The 21,427-nt window shown below is 38.9% G+C and overlaps 1 protein-coding gene across 1 annotated transcript in view; it reads left to right on the top strand.

Annotated features, from left to right (window-relative positions):
* Positions 1-20,892, top strand: part of LKAAEAR1 (LKAAEAR motif containing 1) — a 259,422-nt gene extending 238,530 nt beyond the window's left edge. The window contains exon 4 of the mRNA XM_044090387.1: positions 20,032-20,892. Coding sequence (XP_043946322.1) covers positions 20,032-20,094 — 63 coding nt within the window. The 3' untranslated portion in view covers positions 20,095-20,892. The remainder of the gene's footprint in view (positions 1-20,031) is intronic.
* Positions 20,893-21,427: the final 535 nt, after the last annotated feature.

Raw genomic sequence — 21,427 nt, 5'->3', positions numbered from 1 at the left:
CTGGGGTGCTCTCCGAAGCCTTGAACCAAGTCTCTGTTACTGCACAGTTGTCGATGTTCTTCAGTTTAAGGAGTGACTCGAGCCATTCTTGAAAAGGAGCAGGAATGGCAAATTCACCTTAATGCCGAGCGCCTGGACTTAATTCTGCTTGTTCAATTAAATGCATTCTTCATCTTGGGAAAATGGACCACAAATTATCTTGTTAGTTTTGACATGACATGTTTGTTCCTTTCTTCACTTTTCTTAGGCATTTTCCTCTCTGTATTTTTAATGGTTTCTGTTTGTTTTCTGTTATACTGCAATATATACATATTCATAGTCATATTTTCCACACATTTTACCAATTTTTTTCCCTATTTTTAGTGCGTAATTGTTTTATGGTTGCTAAGTTTTAACAGTGATCTGAAGAAACCCTATGGTTGAAAGCACTTTTCTGTTTTGTTTATTTTTTAATAGACTTTTGATTAGTTTTTATTTTGATTGTATTTTTGTGTGATGTTTCTTTTATATCAAATCTTTTTCAAGGTTACTATAGTGGGTGCTGTTTTCTTGATTCATGTGCCTGTTGTCACACATGCACACATACTTGCGAGCACACACACACACGCACACGTGCACACGTGCACACACACACACACACACACACACACACACACACACACACACACACACACACACACACACACACACACACACACACACCCTTCTTCACTTCAGCTCTCTGACTTTTTTTCTTAGTTTATCACTCTTTTTGGAGGGATCTTGCTGTTACCTTGGTGCTAAATAATGTTTAGTGAGTTTTATGACTCCTTGTCACTGTCTGTAGACAGACTAAGAATTAATTAGTAGTATTGCCTTCATTTATTTGGACATTGTTTAATTAGTACTCTTTCTGTTTCTTATTTTAACTTGGATTGTAAAAAAAATGACGTGTGTTATATCAGGCTAACTTTTAGTTGTAGGCTGGGCTCATTACTATGTATGAAACTGTCAATCACGATTTATGATCCTTTGTCCTTTTTATGTATATATTAAATTTCCATGGGTTAAAGCTATTTTGAAAAAAACTGACCTGATAGTGTCCAGTTGGTGGATACGGCTGCTTATCATGAATTAAAGCCGAGTTATTCTGGTGACTAAGCCTGTTTGAGTTTTTCTTCAGTAGCTTCACAGAAGAGGAATTAGCATCTGAAGTTTTGGACTGTTTATTACTGTTGCTTAATACGTAATGTTTAAGTGTTTTTATTTTTCATTTTTCACAAATAAGAAAATGAAGCCAGTCCTCTACCTTAACACTGGTGGAAGCTATCTCCTCGCATCTCTATTGTGGTTTTGGTACTTGTTTATCGTGTGACTCACCTTTTGTGATACACAGGGTTCCTGGATGTGAGGTGGACTTACCAGACCCATTGGGGATCTTTGTCATTTGATTTAGTCTAGGCAGCTGGCTGGATACATCTTTTCTTCTTGAGAATCCATCTCCACTCATGAAGACTGAGCTGTTACTGAGGTCCAAAAACAGTCTCCACTCAAACTCTGGTCTTCTGCTACACAGAAAAATGAGATCCCGAGACTCTAGTGAATCTAACAAAGCTTAGATAATCTCTTCTTTTATACAAGAACAAATCACGTAATCAGTCTCAAAATAATCCATTAACTCAACATGAAGAAATTTCTGATCCCCCAGTACATAATATTACCTGACAACTATTAAACATCATTATTTGCATACTGTTTACATCACACGATAGCCTTAGCAATGCTTTAAATTCAAAATACTTAGAACTGTGACATTTATTACAATATTTCGTTCACTTTCAGCATTCAGTACCCCAAAATACTATAACTGATAAAGAAAAATGAGTCATTCAGCTTTGCTGTCTTTTCCTTGACATTGGGTCATAGACTACCATGTTCTTATTATTCCAAAACATCCTGACTATTAAAAAGGGCTTAAAGGCAGTTTAGCAAATTACAGTTCACTATCTGTTTATTGAATTAGTTTTTTGTTGAAAATTCCCCTCCCAAAAATTATAACTTACTGAAGTGTGGTATGAACTCAAGGGTATGTTTTTATATTGTTGCCAGATGCAGAGGGTCTCCCTTGCATGAAACCAGCTGGATCTTCTTCCCAACTCAAAGTCTTTGAGGAAAGACAATTCATCACAACAAATTTAGTGAACTGTATTCTGTCAAATGCTGTTTCTTCCATCCATTGTTAACCGTCCTACAACTAATACTGCACAAAAGAATGACTTCCCTGATTTCTGTGTATATGTAAATAGCTGCATAGATGCATTTGCTCACCTCAGAAATAAATACAATGCCAAATTCAAAAATAAACCCCTAATATGAACAAGGTCTATAATAAGAGAAAAAAAACTCATTGCAAGCAAAAATAAATCTAACTTTCAAGAAACCAAAAGTTCTGAGCAACTCCAGTGGTGTAGAGGGCTAAAGACCTGACTATGGCCCAGTTGACACAGGTTTGATTAGAGGTTTGGGCAAATGAAGGAGTAGCAGGGAAGGATAGGAGAGCCCATCCTGGATGGGAGAGTATTCGTCAATGATGCTGTCTTAGAAGGGGCATGGGCCAAAGAGGGGGGTTGCTCTCAGACATAAATAATGAGCACTGGAGACAGAGAATGGAGTGGGTAGGTAGGGCAAATAAGGATACAAAACAGTGTAAATGCAAAGATGAATGAGCCCCTCAGGACACTCTCAGGATCCATGACACTCCCAGCAATACAGGAAGCAAGTCCGTGGGTGGGAGGGTAGGAGATAAGCTGGTAGACCTGACATGGATGTGTGGTACTGGGCAGCTGGGCCAGTTAAATGATGTCCCAAGAGGGATAAAAAAAAACGAGAATCCAAAAATGGTCTTGCTAAAAAAAAAGTAGTAAGGAATTCTGGATCATGATGAAATCAACCAAAGTCAGATATAAAATAAATATAGGCACCCAGGCCAAAGATAGCCACAAAGCCTTCTTCAACTGGGCTAGAAATCAGAGAGACATTTCCCAGCTGTGCACACTTGATAGTAAGTAATATCACAAACGCAGACAAAGAGGACATAGCCAATCTACTGACTGACAAATTCAGCTCTTCCTTCACCCCCCCAATATTTTCAGATCCAATACCCACATCTACTAACTGTAAATCCCATGCTTCTGAATGCTTATCGAACCTTATCATGTCCACCTTCACCCAGACTTATCATGTCCACCTTCTGTAAATCCAGTGCTTCTGAACACTTATCCAACCTTATCATGTCTACCTTCACCCAACTTATCATGTCCACCTTCACCCAACTTATCATGTCCACCTTCTGTAAATCCAATGCTTCTGAACATTTATCCAACCTTATCATGTCCACCTTCACCCAACTTATCATGTCCACCTTCACCCAACTTATCATGTCCACCTTCTGTAAATCCAGTGCTTCTGAACACTTATCCAACCTTATTATGTCCACCTTCACCCAGCCTTATCACGTCCACTTTCTGTAAATCCAATGCTTCTGAATGCTTGTTGAACCTTATGTCCACCTTCACCCGACTTATCATGTCCACCTTCACTCAAACTTATCATGTCCACCTTCTGTAAATCCCATGTGTCTGAATGCTTATTGAACCTTATGTCCACCTTCACCCAACTTAACATGTCCACCTTCACCCAACGTATGTCCACCTTCTGTAAATCCAATGCTTCTGAACACTTATCCAACCTTATTATGTCCACCTTCACCCAGAATTATCATGTCCACCTTCACCCTTTTCTGGACATCATGCTCATCAATCCTGCCATTGCTTCATACTGCATCTTATAAACATGTAGTGCAGATGTAGTGCCCCTATAATTATCCCTCTCCATTCTGAGTGCACTTGGGTTACTATGACCTCTGTAGTACCCCTATAATTATCCCTCTCCATTCTGAGTGCACACAGGTTGCTATGACCTCTGTAGTACCCCTATAATTATCCCTCTCCCTTCTGAGTGCACTCAGGTTAATATGACCTCTGTAGTACCCCCATAATTATCCCTCTCCATTCTGAGTGCACACAGGTTGCTATGACCTCTGTAGTACCCCTATAATTATCCCTCTCCCTTCTGAGTGCACTCAGGTTAATATGACCTCTGTAGTGCCCCTATAATTATCCCTCTCCATTCTGAGTGCACACAGTTTACTATGACCTCTGTAGTACCCCCATAATTATCCCTTTCCCATCTGAGTGCACACAGGTTGCTATGACCTCTGTAGTACCCCCATAATTATCCCTTTCCCCTCTGAGTGCACACAGGTTACTATGACCTCTGTAGTACCCCTATAATTATCCCTCTCCATTCTGAGTGCACACAGGTTACTATGACCTCTGTAGTACCCCCATAATCATCTCTCTCCCTTATGAGTGCACACAGGTTACTATGACCTCTGTAGTACCCCCATAATCATCTCTCTCCCTTATGAGTGCACACAGGTTACTATGACCTTTGTAGTACTCCCATAATTATCCCTTTCCCCTCTGAGTGCACACAGGTTGCTATGACCTCTGTAGTACCCCATAATTATCCCTCTCCCTTCTGAGTGCACTCAGGTTACTAGGACCTCTGTAGTAACCCCATAATTATCTCTCTTCCTTCTGAGTGCACACAGGTTGCTATGACCTCTGTAGTACCCCCACAATTATCCCTCTCCCTTCTGAGTGCACACAGGTTACTATGACCTCTGTAGTGCCCCCATAATTATCCCTCTCCCTTCTGAGTGCACACAGGTTACTATGACCTCTGTAGTACCCCCATAATTATCCCTCTCCCTTCTGATGTGTTCCTTTTATTGCTTCTCCCAACTCTAAATAAAGCAAGCACTGATATTTGTGGGTCTCCAGTCATCGCCTTCGTAAGTCTGCAATAAATTCTGCAAGGTCAAATTGTTCTGTCAGCCATGTGTTTAACAATGTTCTTCAGGAGCCTTTCCCTTTGTGAATGAATTAATTTACTTAATTTTCCCCTTTATTAGTCTCCGCGGTGTGTCTTTATTTGACCTCTGCTGTACCATAAACACATTTATCAGCTATTCTGATAAAGTCTCCTTAGTACTCTACCACTGATCTTCACCCTACACATTTTCAAAATAGCACCTTCATCTCTGCAGTGGTGCAGCAGTTAGCTTTGTCACCTCTTAGCAAGAGGTTCTCTGGTTCAATTCTTAGCTGGAGCACCTTCTATGTGGAGTCTGCATATCCTCCCTGCTGTCAAGTGGGTTTTAAAGACATGCAGGTAGGTGCATGGCAACGTGACACCATAAAAACTCCACTGCCAATCAATCTGCAGACTGGTGATCTGCTGTGGCGACCCTAATGGGAGAAGCCGAAAGACATTGGTTCATAGGTAGGTACTAGGCTATCAGCCCTGGGGCCTACGCAAGCCCAGTCAAAAAGGTACCCTGGCTTTTGCCACCCAAGAAAATTATTTTCCTGTGCCACTTTCGAGCAGAGCCACAGAGGTGATCCCTGGGGTGAATTTCCTATTCCCCATCCAATCATCAAGATTTTTCTTGAAGAGTGCTAATGAGGAGCTTTGTTTGATATAGATAGGTAGTTTATTCCAGAGTATGGGAAGTCTCTGGGCAGGTATCTATCCCTCCGGCATGTTCTGTTTATTGTGGTGACAAGGTTTAGGTCCCTAGAGCTTGTAGCTCGGAGGGATTGGGATTTCTTTAAGTGGAGCATGTCCAACAGCTCTGGGTTTGACATAGCTTTGTATGTTAGGCAGCGATCACCTCTGAGTAGGCGATATGCGACGGAGTAAAACTGGAGTTTTTTGAGATGGTCTGCGTAGGGCATTTGTTTGAGGCTGGTAATCCTCTTTGTGAGGTATTTCTGCGGCCTTTCCAGTTGTTGTTGATGTCTTGTGAGGTACATACCAAAAGGGGCATTGTACTCTATAATGGGTCTAATGAATGATGAGTAGAGGGGAACAATGACCTCTTTTTTTTCTGGATAAGAAACCTTTTGTGATGAGGTGTGCCACATAGAAGGATTTCCTGACTACTGTGGCAATGTGATTATCAAAGGAGAGACTACTGTCCACCTGTGTCCTAAGGTCTCTTATCACACTTTCGGTGTTAAGTATACTACCGCCTATGTTGTAGTTCATGGGTATAGAGTTTTTACCAAAGGGGATGACAATGCACTTTTTGGCATTGAGCTTGAGGCATGGCTTTGACAACAGGCATCTGTCTCAGTGAGGTCCTTTTGTAGGATGTCCACATCATTAGGAGTTTTGATTATGGCTCCTAGTTTGCAGTCATCTGCAAACTTCGTTAGCCAAAGACCTTCTGTGTTAGCCTGTACTTCAGAGAAGTAGATACCAAAGAGGAGAGGACCCAGGACTGAACCCTGTGTTACTCCACTTGTCACTGGTCTGAAATCGGATTTGGAGTCTGCTACTTTCACAGAAAGCCAAAGCAAGATCTAGATAGGCTGTGTGAACCACCTTACCCTTGTCTACGACTTTGGTGACTGCTTCAAAGAAGTCTATCAGGTTTAGGAGACATGATCTGCCTTTTACAAACCCAAATTGGGTGGGGTCCAGAGTTTGGGGATTACCAATGTCTTTGTTTATAAGTTCCATGATGATACATTCCATGGCCTTGCAGACCCTCATCAGGCAGTATACCTTCATCACTGCAAAATGAAGAGGATAGTAGTGAGTTTATGCTGGTACACCTTGAGTGTTAAATTTCTAAGTGATTTTCTCATTGTACTATCATCTGGTGTTGCAAACTGAGCAAAACCATAGTAATAGTATTTCAGATAAGTATTAGAAGTCGATAGGCTGGAGTGCGGGGAGTGCCTTCTGTGTGGAGTCTGCATGTCCTCCCCACGGTTGGGTGGGCATTCAAAAGACATGCGTAAATGGGCGTGCTTTCGTTGAAGGTTGAACGTCGAGCTGGCACCTCGGCGTTCGTGAAAAAAAATCTACTGCCAATCATTAGCGGACCGGAGTTCCACTGTGACGACCCCTAACTGGGAAAAGCCGAAAGACAACAACGACATTAGAAAACGATAAAACGATATGTATGAAATTACATATCGACAGATGTGCAGTGTAAGATGCCCCGCCTATAATCAGGGCACACTTTGAGATGCTGTTACAAGGACACCACCTTAAATTAAACCTGCAGCATCTTAGTCGTCTGTCCAAATGTTAGAACCACTGCTGCAGGAGACCACTCTGATGAAACATTGCTGTCTAGGTGCTCACCATAATACAAGTTATCTACCATTTGTTACTCCACTGTTTCTTTATTGTGAATATTAGCCTTTGTAAATGAGATATGCCATTGGTAATTTTCTCCAGCAACATATTTCCCCTTTCTTCAAAAGCCCTAGAGTGTAGTCAGGAACTAAGCCAGTTTTTGTATGCACTTCTGAAAAAAAGATGTTTATCTGTGTTTTTGAAACTCTGCTTCATTTGAAAAGATTGCTGACTTCACTTCCTCTGTTTTGTTGTGGCAGTGGATGGCTGTTGTTTTATTATTCTAAAGCATTCTGGCATGACACACTCCTCGTCCGTGCAGCATTCTGTAACTTTTTCGACTGTAAATTACATCAAGCATCTTGCTATGTTGTAAACCGTCAAACATACATAAACCTGTAGATTACTTCTGCGTTATGTATTATTTTTAGTTTATCATACTTTATAGTTCTGTCAGTAAAATAGAAATACACATTGCAGTCTACATTTAATGTGCTACGTGCTGATAATTCCTGCATGAAGGTGCCTTTCATCTGTTAATATTAATCCTGACAGGCTTGTAGTTTACTTTCAAGGGAAAAGTTCCTTCAGAAGTGCAGTGAAGTCATTTTTTTCTGTGTTGCAAATTGCGACTAGCCTTGACACAGAAGGTTTCTTTTTGAATGGTATGCTGGTTTCATATCCTATCTGGAAAGAATGCAAGCATTTTCAAAAATAAAACTATAAACCTGACAGCAAGACAATCATATGATGTAATTTCCCATTCAGAAAATGACTGGTGAACATTGCAGGTATGTCTCAGCATTAAAACTGCACCATCTAAATAGTGTTAGTGGAATCCAACTGGCAACATGCAATAGCTGGGGATCATTATTATTATTATTACTGATACAAGAATCCAAAATGTGAATGCAAATTAGCCAGAGATCAGGATCAGGCCCAGGCCTGATTGTTTAGCAGTCAGTTGTCCCTAGGGGGTGTATGAGTGCGTCTCTTAAAGGAATCTTGAATATAAAATAGTATACATGTCGCCTAGCCATCTGAAGTCAGCAATCGGCCTGCTGTGTATCAATAATCATTTGCACTCCTTGATCTTTAGCATTGTTAGTTCAAATATTCTGTTTGCTTTTATTTTTGTCTGTATATTATTTTTATATGGGTTTGCTTTTTTAATAATGACTTTACAAGGGAAAATGTTCTTTAAATACTCTTGTAGATGTGAAATTCATGCTAAAGGCTAGAATTATTTTAGGAAGAGTCATGATTCTGATAACAATAAACACTGCAATAACATTAAGAAAAAAAACTTTACACAAAACAGCTTGAATGGATTTGGTTTCTTGGAGCCTAAATGCTTATGCACCTTTATTCTTGATTCTATACCCCAGTTCTACAACCAAGAATGCATTTAAGGAAAAGAAAAGAAACAGGAGTCCGTTACTCAAAGCTAAAATGTTAAAAAACGCAGGAACTAACACTGGGTGTATTACAGTGTCAGGGAGGCCTGTAGCACTGTGTGAGGCCTTCCTTTAGCTGTTGGTGTAACGATTCATCCACCACTCCACAGATTGAAATTCACTCTCTTTGCTTTGTTCTCACAAGCACCTTACTGCCTCAGCAGGGCAAAGCAATATGGGCAGAAGCTGTCTTGTTTATAATAATTTCTAATCCTAGTGGTAAAAATAGTGCCCAGTACTGGAACATTCAAAGCGAAGGAAAAGAATATCCCACCAGTGATTGCATGGAAGTCCCACAAGGTTCAATACTTCTCCATCTGAATTGAATATCTTTATAAATAAACTTCACACAGCCTCCAAGAATGCAACCAAAACACAATATGTAGACGATGCCATCCTCATCTGCTCTGCCCCAAACCTGTCATTACTTGACTATCTCACCCAGAATTCCTCCTCACCCAGAGAAACATGGCCAAGAAAATGTCACATTCTTCTAAATATAAAAAAAAACTGCAGCTATTCACTCCAAAACATTTCTCAAACCAAAATCAATTTTTTAAATATTTTCTGAAACTAACACCAAAATAGAGGTGGTATAACAATCAAAGTTACTTGGAGTCACAATATATGTTGCCTCCTTCATCCTATCTAACCTTCATAGCACCCCAAAATAATAAAATTAGTCACTTGTTACAACAGAACTGATATAATTGTCATCACTCTACCTATAAAATGTCACCACTGCACACCCTTAAAAGTATATCGGCAATAGTTGCCACAGTATCTTACCTACTCATAACTACTTTTTGTCCATAACCTAATATATATACCAGGAAACTGCTAGCACTGCTAAACACCATAAAAGATTATTCCCCAGACAGTCTCAAAATAAATCACTTTTATTCTCCACCATTTTTAATAACACAGCTGTTGTCTCACTCTAGTCCTGCGATATCTCCAAACTTTGGATCTCACTACAACAACACTTAAAGCAAGCTGAAAAACTAAGTATTTCAAAAAACAACTTAAACAATACCTAAATAACTCATGGCTATGCTCCTGCTCAAATCCTTAGTTGTAATCATCAAAAAGTACTTCTTAATTGGCTACTTAATATCTCACTGCATTGTAATGCTATTATATGCATGTTTTCTGCCTCCTAACTTTCACTTGGTTTTGAAATACAAGTTGCTCTTGTATCATTTTTCATTCTGCAAAGTTTATCCAAATGCTTTCACTGTTATGCCTCTCTCTCTCTTTCTCTCTCTCTGTCTCTCTCTCTCTCTCTCTCTCTCTCTCTCTCTCTCTCTCTCTCTCATTTAACCACATCTATCTGCAGTAGTTTTCTCTTTTTCTACCTCGACTTGGTCACTAGCATCATATCGAAATACCCAATTTTATTACTCACAAATAGCACATTTATCCAGTGTATGTCAATGTAGATGCATCAAAATATTACAGGATTTGAATAATGTTCATATATTTTATTGAAAGTGTTTGTTTGATCCTATGTCCCTGTCCTGCAATTGTTATTGTATGTTAATTTTACTCTTTGTAATTTTATGTGGAGCTTTTCTGATATTTTTTCTGACATCTGATACAATGCCTGTGTTTTCTATTCATAGTACTTAGTTTGCTCAGGACTACTTTGCCTTCTTACAAAAGGCTACTCGAGGCGCAGCAGCACTTTCTAAGTCTTTATCATCAAGGCCTATTTATTTGTGATAAAGGAAGACACCTTCATCCTCTCCTTCTGCTTTTCATACGCACAGAATGATGATGAAGAGTTTGCTGTTGATAGTGGCTGTGCAAATGAAGTGTTTTTCTTATTATTATTACCCAGAGAATGTCTCTTTGGGTGGGACATTGCTTTAGTGAATGAGTATCATAAATTAGCTACTACAGAATTATCCTTCCTAAGGCCCCAAGAAAACATATACCGAGCTGTTAAAGTCTGACACATTCAAACCACGGGAAGTTCCTTCCGTTCTTCTTTCTTCTTTCTTTTGATGACTTCATTTATTTCTTTATTCCAAGACCTTGAATCACTCACAGCTGCTCCAAAACAACTGACAATTTTTACAGGATACAGAAGCACTATTGATTGTTAAACTAGTCAAAAAACTATGGCTGACACTACTATGGTTGACCAAGCTTTTCTAATAGGATTTAAAAATGATAGCTCTTAATACTAAATTAGTTTGACATTGAAAGTATAATCCTTTACAGGTATAAAAGAGGGTGCATATGTAGGGCTGTAATCTCGCATGCCTATATGGTGCAGTAGCGAGAGAAATCCTGAAAGGCCCAAATGATGATGTTTCTATAAGGGGAAATCTCCAAGCTGACCCAAACAGTTGGTAAATCATCTATATGTTTCAAAATGTAGTTATGACAATACTGGTGATGACAGTGTTAGACTTTAGTTGATTCAGCAGATCAGACATTGTTATTTGTAACTCCTTCTCACAAGTCTTAAAAAGAACTAAAAGGGAGGGGCAATGCATTAAATAATATTCAACAAATATTCCATCCACTAGTCCTTAAATTCTCCATGAATTTTACAACTAAGTCTTTGTTCTTCTGTTGTAAACAGATGTCAGTAGTGCAGGCAGAAAAGGCAGTGGCTAAAGAAACCACAAAACCGGAACTTTAAAATACAGCAATAATCTAGACTGGTCCAACAAGACAGATCCAGTAGCAATAACCAGTGGCTGCCCTATTAACCAGTGACTGGCCTACTAACCAGTTATTGACCTACTACTGATCAGTGACCATCCTTCCTTCTGTATTTCTTTACTGTCCACCAGTCCCATCCACTGGGAGGAAAGTTTACCAATATTCACTTAATGCGTTTCAGATAACGTTACAGAAATAGCTCAAAGTAGTATAAAGAGGTGCATGATATATTTCTCTGTAGGTCCAGTTCCAGCGCTTATATCTATTTGTCAGAACAGATTGACATAACTCTGTCCTTAAGTCCATAGGTACTGGCAGTCATCTGGTGCAGCTGCTTTCTTCTGCAGCTAATGGGAAATAGTTATTTTCAGTACTCACCCTATAATCAAGTTAGGATGGGCAGTGAAAATGCATTCCACACTTTACAGACTAAACCAGTTTATCAAGGCAAAAATTCAAATTGTTGACACTACAAGTACTAGTTTCTCTGTTCATGCAGGATCCTTTTGTGGTATCCATGGAAATGCAGGATACTGTTATGGTATCCATGGATATGCAGGATCTTTACCTATGTATGAATCCTCATTAAAAAACTCACATGCAACTTCTCAGACATCATGCTGGTATACTTTAATTATCAATTCCTTCCACAGCATTTGGGCTTTCCACTATTCTCTATGTGTTTAATAAATGCATAGCATCAGTATTTGCTTACACTGGACTTATTGGAAATTCACACATTTCCCCATTTGAATGATTGACCATTTACCTTCAGAGATTATATCTTAAACTGCAGCAAACTCTGCAATGATTCAATAGTCTGGGCATCTCCAACAGTCAGGAAAAATCATATGAATGTTCTTACAAGACAAATGTTCTGTGGTACTTTTGGAAGCAAAATCCTTCAGGATAACAGTACGCAATTGGTAATGTGCTTTTTCAACATACTGTATATCAAAATAAAAGGCACTGGCTGCATTTTTAAGAGTGGGCTACGTGTCTTCTTCCACTGTCCTGTTCCTTAGTGTAGACTATACAAGTGGAAGGCACAGTGGTACCACTGTCATATCTGGAGTTTGGAATTTCTGATCCATGGATTATGTGTTTCCTTAAATAGCAAACCTTGGTGGCAGTCAGAATGTCAGTAACCAAGAATGATATCTTTTGTTTCTCTGATTCTAGATTAATAATTTACCAAAGATACATTGTATTACACATTACCAAAGATACATTGTATTACACATTACCAAAGATACATTGTATTACACATTACCAAAGATACATTGTATTACACATTACCAAAGATACATTGTATTACACATTACCAAAGACACATTGTATTACACATTACCAAAGACACATTGTATTACACATTACCAAAGATACATTGTATTACACATTACCAAAGATACATTGTATTACACATTACCAAAGATACATTGCATTACACATTACCAAAGATACATTGTATTACACATTACCAAAGATACATTGTATTACACATTACCAAAGATACATTGTATCACACCTGGAGAGCTCACCTCTGAGAGTTGAAGGTGTGAGGCCTGTCTTACAAAACTGGACTCTAGATTGTTACCAGACTGGTAACAGACTACTAATGTAGCACATCATCAAACGTCAGCAGAATCCTTACTTATGCTATTTGCAGACTAGGTATTATTATGTGAGAATTCACAGTTCTGGCGGGCTGGTCAAGACAACCATGATTTAACCTTTTAATAAACAGGAATAGTCCCATCTCTTCTCAAAAGAGTGATACCTCGACAAGAAGACAGAGTTCTGCATTCAAACCTCGGATCTGTTGGACTAAGAACATTAACAATCTCATGATGGTGTCAGACATCATTATTTCTCTCCTGACTTACTATTAGTCTTATAAGAACCTAATCAGCATGATACAACAAAATAATAACTTTCAAAATGAAAAATATTTTTCTTTTGGTACAAACTTAAAAATATAGAGCATGAAGTTATTTTTTTCCAATCTTGCAGTATCTTAATGCATTCTAATACTTGACTGACCTATTCCTCCACTAAAAATCATTTTTGGTCATTGTTTTTACATATACCTGTATGTAAACGTGCGATTTCTCATATTGCTAACAGTTCTAGATGAGGATCCTTTGTCTAAAACCTCTGTTTCTCCTGCCTGGGACCTGAATTTTAAAAACTGGACTCATTGCCTTACTTTGTTTAGCACCTACTAATTGGAAGACAGTTTATTCATAGCAGTTACCTGAGCAAAGAGTAAGTATTTAGGAAACAGGGTTTTCAACAGATCACTTAAATATACTGAATACTGGATTATCAACTGTTTTTTTATTTAGTTATTTATTGACATTTGATTACCAGGAAGTTTATGTAAGATTCAGCATCAAAACTCGTCTCTTACTAAACAGTTAATTACTGAGATGTTTGTATTTCATTTAGGTTATTTGTGAGCACCAGAATTTGAGGAGGTGTGCACTGCCCTTCATTTATTCAACCATGGCGATGGTATACATAAGTAAGGTGGTATGGGCAGCAAAGCCCTCTACTTGCAGACTGCAGGGGGATAACCCTCGTGCAAAAATGCTTTCTTCATGTTTTCACTTTATTTTATTTATGTTTGCTGGTATTTTGCTTTGTTGACCATGTTGTTTCAGTCACTATGTGTGGTTGACGTAGCTGTTTGTATTACAGTGCTTTCATTTGTCTATGTACTATGCACTGATTTCTGACATTTTGGATCTGAAGTTACCAATATCAGTCCATTTTCCACAAGGATAGTATACCTATTAGAAATGATTCGAACATTGTGCCCAGCATTGCCTTTGACATTTTTGATGTTCTTTGATCACTGCTGCAGTAGTATTAGCTGTACGGGCTGTATATGGGTTGAAGCTGGATACAACAGCCGTCCAGATTCCAAAGCTTGCACAACATCATGCAAGCACTGAAACTATCAGCTTCAGCACAGCTGACTAAAAGACAGGTTTGAGCTCCAAGCCCTGCAGAGCTTTCCTGCTGTTGAAGTGAGCTTTCCTCTTGGGCGTTCAAGGATTGATGGGTGGATAAAGCGTTATCTAGAAATGCAGATACATTTCCTTCAAAGAATTTTTTTTATTTTTTATGACAGAAAACATTATTTTTTTCTGTAAAACTTATTAATTTTAGCTAAGGGAAAGTATTTTGAATTAGTATCACATGACTTTTGCACACTTTTAAGGGGTCTATATCAGCATTTCGAAAGACGAAAATGTCGAATACCAGTTGGCCGACACGTAAATGTCGAACTACCACATTGCCGAACAGCCAAATCACTGATTTCTTCCTAACGGAAAGAAAATGGTTGGACGTTTCCTTATACCTGTCCTTTCCCTGACTTTAGTGCGGTCTCGGAGTTGGAATAATTAGTTAGGGGGTGGGGGGGCGTGGGGGGCCAAGCCCCCCACTTAAGAATGTTTGTTTGTGTTTGGCGTTGATGTTTGGCCAACTGAATTCTTTCCCTTGGAAAGAAATTGGTGATTTGGCCGTTCGGCAATGTCGTAGTTCAACATTTACGGGTTGGCCAACTGGTATTCGGCATTTTCGTCTTTCGAAATGCTGATATAGACCCTTTTAAGGAGGGGTGTTACTGTTTTAGTTTTGTGACAAAAAGTTGTTAAAACCAATTTTAAACTACTTTTGATGTGTCAAAAGTTGTGTTATTTTACTTTTGGGGCTAACGTAAATGTATAGAATGATTTTTATTGTGTTTTAACAGGGGAAAAGTTACTTTTTTAAAACATACCTTTTTACTAGCTCCTGCTGCCAGACTTCCCCAGGAATTAGGCAACTTTTTTCATCTTAACCACAGATCAGCCTACCAGTTCCTCTTCTCTACCTTCTTCCAGCCACTAAAAGAATTAGATTGCAGGTAGATAAAATGCTTCAACCACAGATGAGTGACTCTGCTGTGGCCAAAGCTGGTTCCTCCTCAGACTCATCTTTTTCCTTTGGTCCCTACAGCCACTATGAACAGGGCCTTAGACACGTCCTCTTTGGCTACTGGAGTGCCCTTGGTGGGCAAGGGAAAGCCACTCTTGTCAGTCACGGGAGAAGGAGCAGGCAATGTCACTCTGCTTAGCTAGAAATTTGTACCCATCCCTGGAGAGTTTTTTTCTGGCAAAAGTGTGACTGTTTCTTCAGATTTTCCTGTCAAAAAACAGCAAAACACTTAAACATATATCTTTTCCTGTCTTATTTACACTAGACAGGAGTCATTTATTGGGCTTATCTCAGGGTTTAGTGCAGGCTCTTGGCCCTTCTTGTATGGCTATTTTTGTTAAAAGATAAATAGAAACATAAAGAACTGTAAGAGTTTGAACCTAATAACAGCTCTGAAAACATAGATAATATGTTATCTCCACAGAATTCTGATTCAGATTTTGAAAAGAGTGTGACAGTAAGTCTAAAGGATTCTCTTTCTCTGAACCTATTTTTAAAATAAATCATTTGTTTCAGTATTTTCACTGGGAAAATAGTGATGTCCCTTAGTCCTTAGGAAGTATGATTTGTTACGACTGGAATTTCCAGTACCTACTCATATTCCTCCTGTTCTATCTTCTTCAGAGGTTGTTTTTGTCACAGCCTTCACTGTCCCTCCAAAAAACAGATAAACTTTACTGAGGTAAAAGTACCTCAGTTTTTTAAGACTTTATATACCAATAACAGATCTGACCCAGATGCTATTGCTTTAATAAACTTTGCCGTTGCTAAACATATAGTTAATAATAATCCTTCTCCTTCAAACAAGGATAAGTCTTTTGATAAATTTAGGAGAAAAGGTGCGTTCCTCTGCAGTACTTCTTTTTGAAATTGTCAACACTCAAGTTCATATATTAAAGTTTATATTTGTCTCTTGTCAGAATATGAGGAATATTTTCACATCTGTTTCTTCTTATAAGAAGTTTGCTTTATTCACCTTGGTGTCTTCTGTGTCTCATGTGGCTATGGACTGTTTGAAATGTGCTTCTGATTCTGCTGATGCCATGTCCACAGCTGCTGGTTCTGGAACTGTTAGGAGAAATGTGCTTCTGATTCGGGTCTGTATCAGTCCGTCAAAACGGCTGATGATCGAACACCAGATGTTCGAACTGTGAAGTTCGAACACTGATTATTATGAATCCACAGAACACTGAATTCTTTCCCAGGGAAAGAATTTGGTGGGCCATTTCCGTGGCTTCACGATTATCAGGACTATGGTGGGAAGTTACGGGTTGGGTTCAGATAAGTGTGCGACTATGTGGATGTTAGGGTTAGGACATGGGTTAGGTGAGTTAGGGTTAGGGGGTGGGTGAGGTGGGTGTGCAATAGTGATAGAATTTAGGGTTAGGGCGGGATAGGTGGGTTAGGGTTAGTGCGCGGGTCAGGTGAGTGCGCAATAGTGACGGACCTTAGGGTTAGGGTTTGGGTTAAGGTAAGTGGATAGATAGTAGTGTATGTACAGTTTAGTGTAGGGTTAGATGTAGGATTTTAAGTGTTTGTGTGTGGATTGCTGTTTTTTTGGTGTGCTTGTGTTGTGTGTGTGTTTCTTGGAACAATGATTTTTTTCCCTGGGAAAAAAAATCGCTGTTCTAAGACTTCAATGTTTTTGCACGTCATGGTTAGAAGTTTGAACATATGGTGTTCGAACTTCAGCCATTTTGGTGAACTGATATACACCCTCTGATTCTGCTGATGCCACGTCCACAGCTGCTGCTACTAGAACTGTTATGAGAAATGTGCTTATGATTCTGCTGATGCCATGTCCACAGCTACTGCTACGAGAAATGTGCTTATGATTCTGCTGATGCCATGTCCATAGCTGTAGCTACTGGAACTGTTATGAGAAATGTGCTTTTGATTCTGCTGCTGCAACGTCCACAGCTGCAGCTACTGCAACAGTTATGAGAAATGTTTTTATAATTCTGCTGATACCATGTCCACAGCTGCTGCTACTAGAACTGTTATGAGGAATGTGCTTATGATTCTGTTGATGTCATGTCCACCGCTGCTGCTACTGGAGCTGTTATGAGAAATATGCTTATGATTCTGCTGATGCCACGTCCACAACTGTAGCTACTGGAACTGTTATGAGAAATGTGTTTATAATTCTGCTGATGCCACGTCCTCAGCTGCTGCTACTAGAACTGTTATGAGGAATGTGCTTATGATTCTGCTGATGCCACATCCACAGCTGCTGCTACTGGAGCTGTTATGAGACATGTGCTTATGATTCTATTGATGCCACGTCCACAGCTGCTGCCACTGGAACTATTATGAGCAGGTTTGTCTGTCTGTATTCTCAAAACCTCCCTGTGGATGTCAAAATTTGATTTTTAATTCTTTCTTGCATAGAGAACTAGTTTTTGGAGCCTCTGCTGCAGAGGTCTTTAAAATATAATGAGAAAGAAAATTTAATTCAAGGGCTTTCTCATATTTTTCGGCCCTCTTTCTCTAAGTTTACCAAGGGATTCAGTGCTCCATGCACAGCTTTCCTTAAAAAGCAAAATAAACCCATCCCAGCAAGCTGCTGGAAAACAATTTTTTAAAAAGCAATGACAGGGAAGATCCAAAAAGCAAGCATGGACCCCTCAGAGGAAAGGACAGTACTGAAGAAACAAATAAATGAAGACAAAAAAAAAATAATATAACGTTCAGAACGATAGTAAACACAACTCTAAAATGCTGGCCAGCCCCTAAAGAAATCTTACATCCCAGCCAAAAATTCAACCCTAACCCTCTGCCAATAGCTGACCTCTCAAAACTGCAATCGAATTCAACTCTTATTTCATAGATGGTATCAAATCCCAAACCAAGTGCTCCTCATCATTTAATCCCAGCTCTGCCCAACAGCCACATATCATCACATCCACTTTCACCTTCAAACCTGGGCCCACATTCTATATAAAACTAGTTTTAAACAACTCAAACCATGTTCTACTGCAGCTGATGACCTTCCAAGCGAGTATCTTAAAAAAGCAGCTGATAGTATTGTCTTTCTTGTCTTAGTCCTTATAAATACATCAATCCAGAAATCCCATGTTACTTTTCTCTGGGAAAAATCCCACATAACCCTGTACACAAGGGTGGAAATTCAGCAGCCTCTCCAAAATACTTGAAAAATGTATTTAAAAACAATCACTAAACCTTCTCCAGCAGGCGGAACTCCTATCATCCAGGGTTGGGAGGGTGGCCTAATGGTTAAGTTGTTTGCCTTACAAACACAAGGTGCAGGGTTTGAGTGTCACAAGGGATAATTGGCTAGGCTTACAATGCTTCGCAAGGGCAGTTAGCCTAGTACTAACCTATGAACCTATAAACCTATGAACATACTTCAGTCCATACCATGGCACAACCACTGTGCTGCTAACCATTATAGATACTGTCAATAAAGCTAGAGATAACAGCAAAGTAGTTGGGTCCTTATTCCTACACTTGTCTAAAGCATCTGACACAGTTTGTCAGAGCAAATTCTACTTCAAATGCCCTCATTAGATCTCTCTGAGCCCACCCTTCTATGGTTCAAAAGCTATCTGTCCAATAACTATCACTCAGTTACACGTCACAGAAGTCCCCAGAGATAATTGTGGTGACATCTTTCTGGCCAAGGCAACAGTGGTTCTTTTTTCTTTTGGAAATGGCCAAGAGAATTACCACAATTGTCCTCACAGACTGGATTTGTTCACACAAAATCAAGGGTGTTCAATACATTCTGATCCCTGGTATCTACAACTGATTACCTGGATGACAGAATTTTAATAACTTTTAAATGGCTTTTCTCTGAAGAAACTGTTCTTTCACTAAAACTCTTCTGAAATTCAACGTAACCATATAACAATTTCCTCCTGGCTGTCTCTGAATGAGATCATGTGTTTTCTAAGAGGTAGTTTTCTTTTTAAGAATGGTCAATCTCCACATGTTGTGATTTTTAAATAACATTTTGCTTAGCAGTCGGAATGACCTGGAATGTAGAGGACGCCAATTAAAACCACTGAGAAGTTCACAGCAGTGCTTGTGTGAATCAGCCAAAAGGACAAATATACTGATTTTATTTTTGGAAGCCTGCAGCTTTTGAGTATTATTGTTACAATGTTGTGTTAATAGAGACTTGCTGTATTCCATCTTAGGAAAGAGCATATTTATTGTGAATCCATAACATGAAAATGACGATTAGAGATGTGAGATCTTGTAACATATTTTACTTGATTCAGTACCTTATTAACAATCCTTGTAAGTATGCAGAGTAAAGTTTAAGGTAGTATCGTGGGTAAGACAGATATATTTGTTCTGTAACATTAGGGACTGTATGTGATGGGGATGGACTGTCAGCTGCAAACTTCTAACAGTCTGTCACAGATGATTTCATTCTTATGTCATTGTCATGACTGCTAATCATCTGTGATCATTCTTGCAAAAACAAAAAGAAAATCACTGCTGGTAAGTAATGCTTCATTTCTTCTGGATTAACCAGCTGGTGTTATGGTGAAGCCACGGAAGTTCTTTAAATCAGAATTAGTGGTAGAGAGGTCACGGTATCTCTGCTAAGTCAAACCTGCTGATATGAACTGGTCGATGAAATCATATTTTGTGTCTTTTCTTTCCTTTTTAGAGAAAACGTATTGAGCAGATACTGGAAGACGATCAAGGATTAACAGTCAACAGGAAACCATAAACACTGACTCTCACAATGAGTCAACCTTTCAGCCATAAGGAAACAACATTTTGTGAGATGACCTATAAGCAAAATGTCAGCATCAACCCAAATGGCATTCAGCAGAACTGAACAACACCCTATAACTTTACATTGCTAAAGTAATCCCTTGAGTAACTCTGACAACATAATCTGAAATTTCCTTCAATTTATATATCATTAGGGAGCTTATGCCTGGCACGAACTATGCTTATGTTGGACCTTTAAACAGTAAGCATGTAAACTGTATCAAGAATAGTAACATTTTCAGCAACTGTGTTGTCATCATTTGAGACTTTGATTAGTTGCACTTCAGACCTGTGTCCATTCAGAACGGTCTCTGATTCAGATCTATTGTCATCCAGTTTTTATTAGGCTTAGAAAGCCTTTGGTTAACACTGGTTTGCTTTCAGAACATTTAAGATTCAGACAAGCTGACAGTCAAGCTGATAAGCATTGACTCACAGATATCTCTGACATATAGACTCATTTCTTCAGCTGTTATTAGAAAATCTTTATGATGATCGTTCAGTGTATTCTTTATTTTATGCCATGCGTGTAAATTACAGGGCCATGATCGACCCTTCACTGTTTTAGGTGTAGTAATATGTCTGATTATAGTATGAAACATGCCACAACACTGCCATTGAGTGAACCATATCTAGCAGTGTGTTTGAGTCTTGTTCATTCCATTTCAATGCTTTTGTATCTGGTAAGTGTGCATTGTAAGCATTCATTTGTATTGGCTGTTTTGTAATAAAGTAGTTAACTTCCTGATGACTACTGCCTTATGATCAGGATTTATTTGCATTTGCCACAAAACAGTTAACAAGTAATAATCATTTATATGTACTTTATCTTTTAAATAATGTGTTTACAAAGGTCTTCAGGCTTAAGATTGCTGAAAGTAACTGGTAACCATCTACCTAGTCAGTTTAGATTAATATTGGGCATTATGCTAACTGACATACTCCAAGTAGCCAATGAGGTAATGGAGTAATATTTCTATTTATGAAATGGGCAATGAACATCAATTGACCAAATTTCTAGATGCTTTAGCATCACGTCTACTATACAGCATGGAGGAATATTAGTGTAGGCCATGTAGACTCAGTTTCAGTCACAGATCTCTTCTCTACCACAGACTCCAAATTCCAACAAACTGTCAGATTGCCATCATCTTGAAAAGTTATTCCACAAAGGAAAACTATCAAACATAGAAATATTACCAAAGAAAAAAGTTCAGCTTCTCTGACTTAGTCACAAAAACATGTGCACATGCACACACACACACACACACACACACACACACACA

Source organism: Protopterus annectens, chromosome 12.part0 (assembly GCF_019279795.1).
Source record: "Protopterus annectens isolate FY-2018-M chromosome 12.part0, PAN1.0, whole genome shotgun sequence".
NCBI lineage: Eukaryota > Metazoa > Chordata > Ceratodontiformes > Protopteridae > Protopterus > Protopterus annectens.
This window is presented reverse-complemented; position numbering and strand designations above follow the sequence as displayed.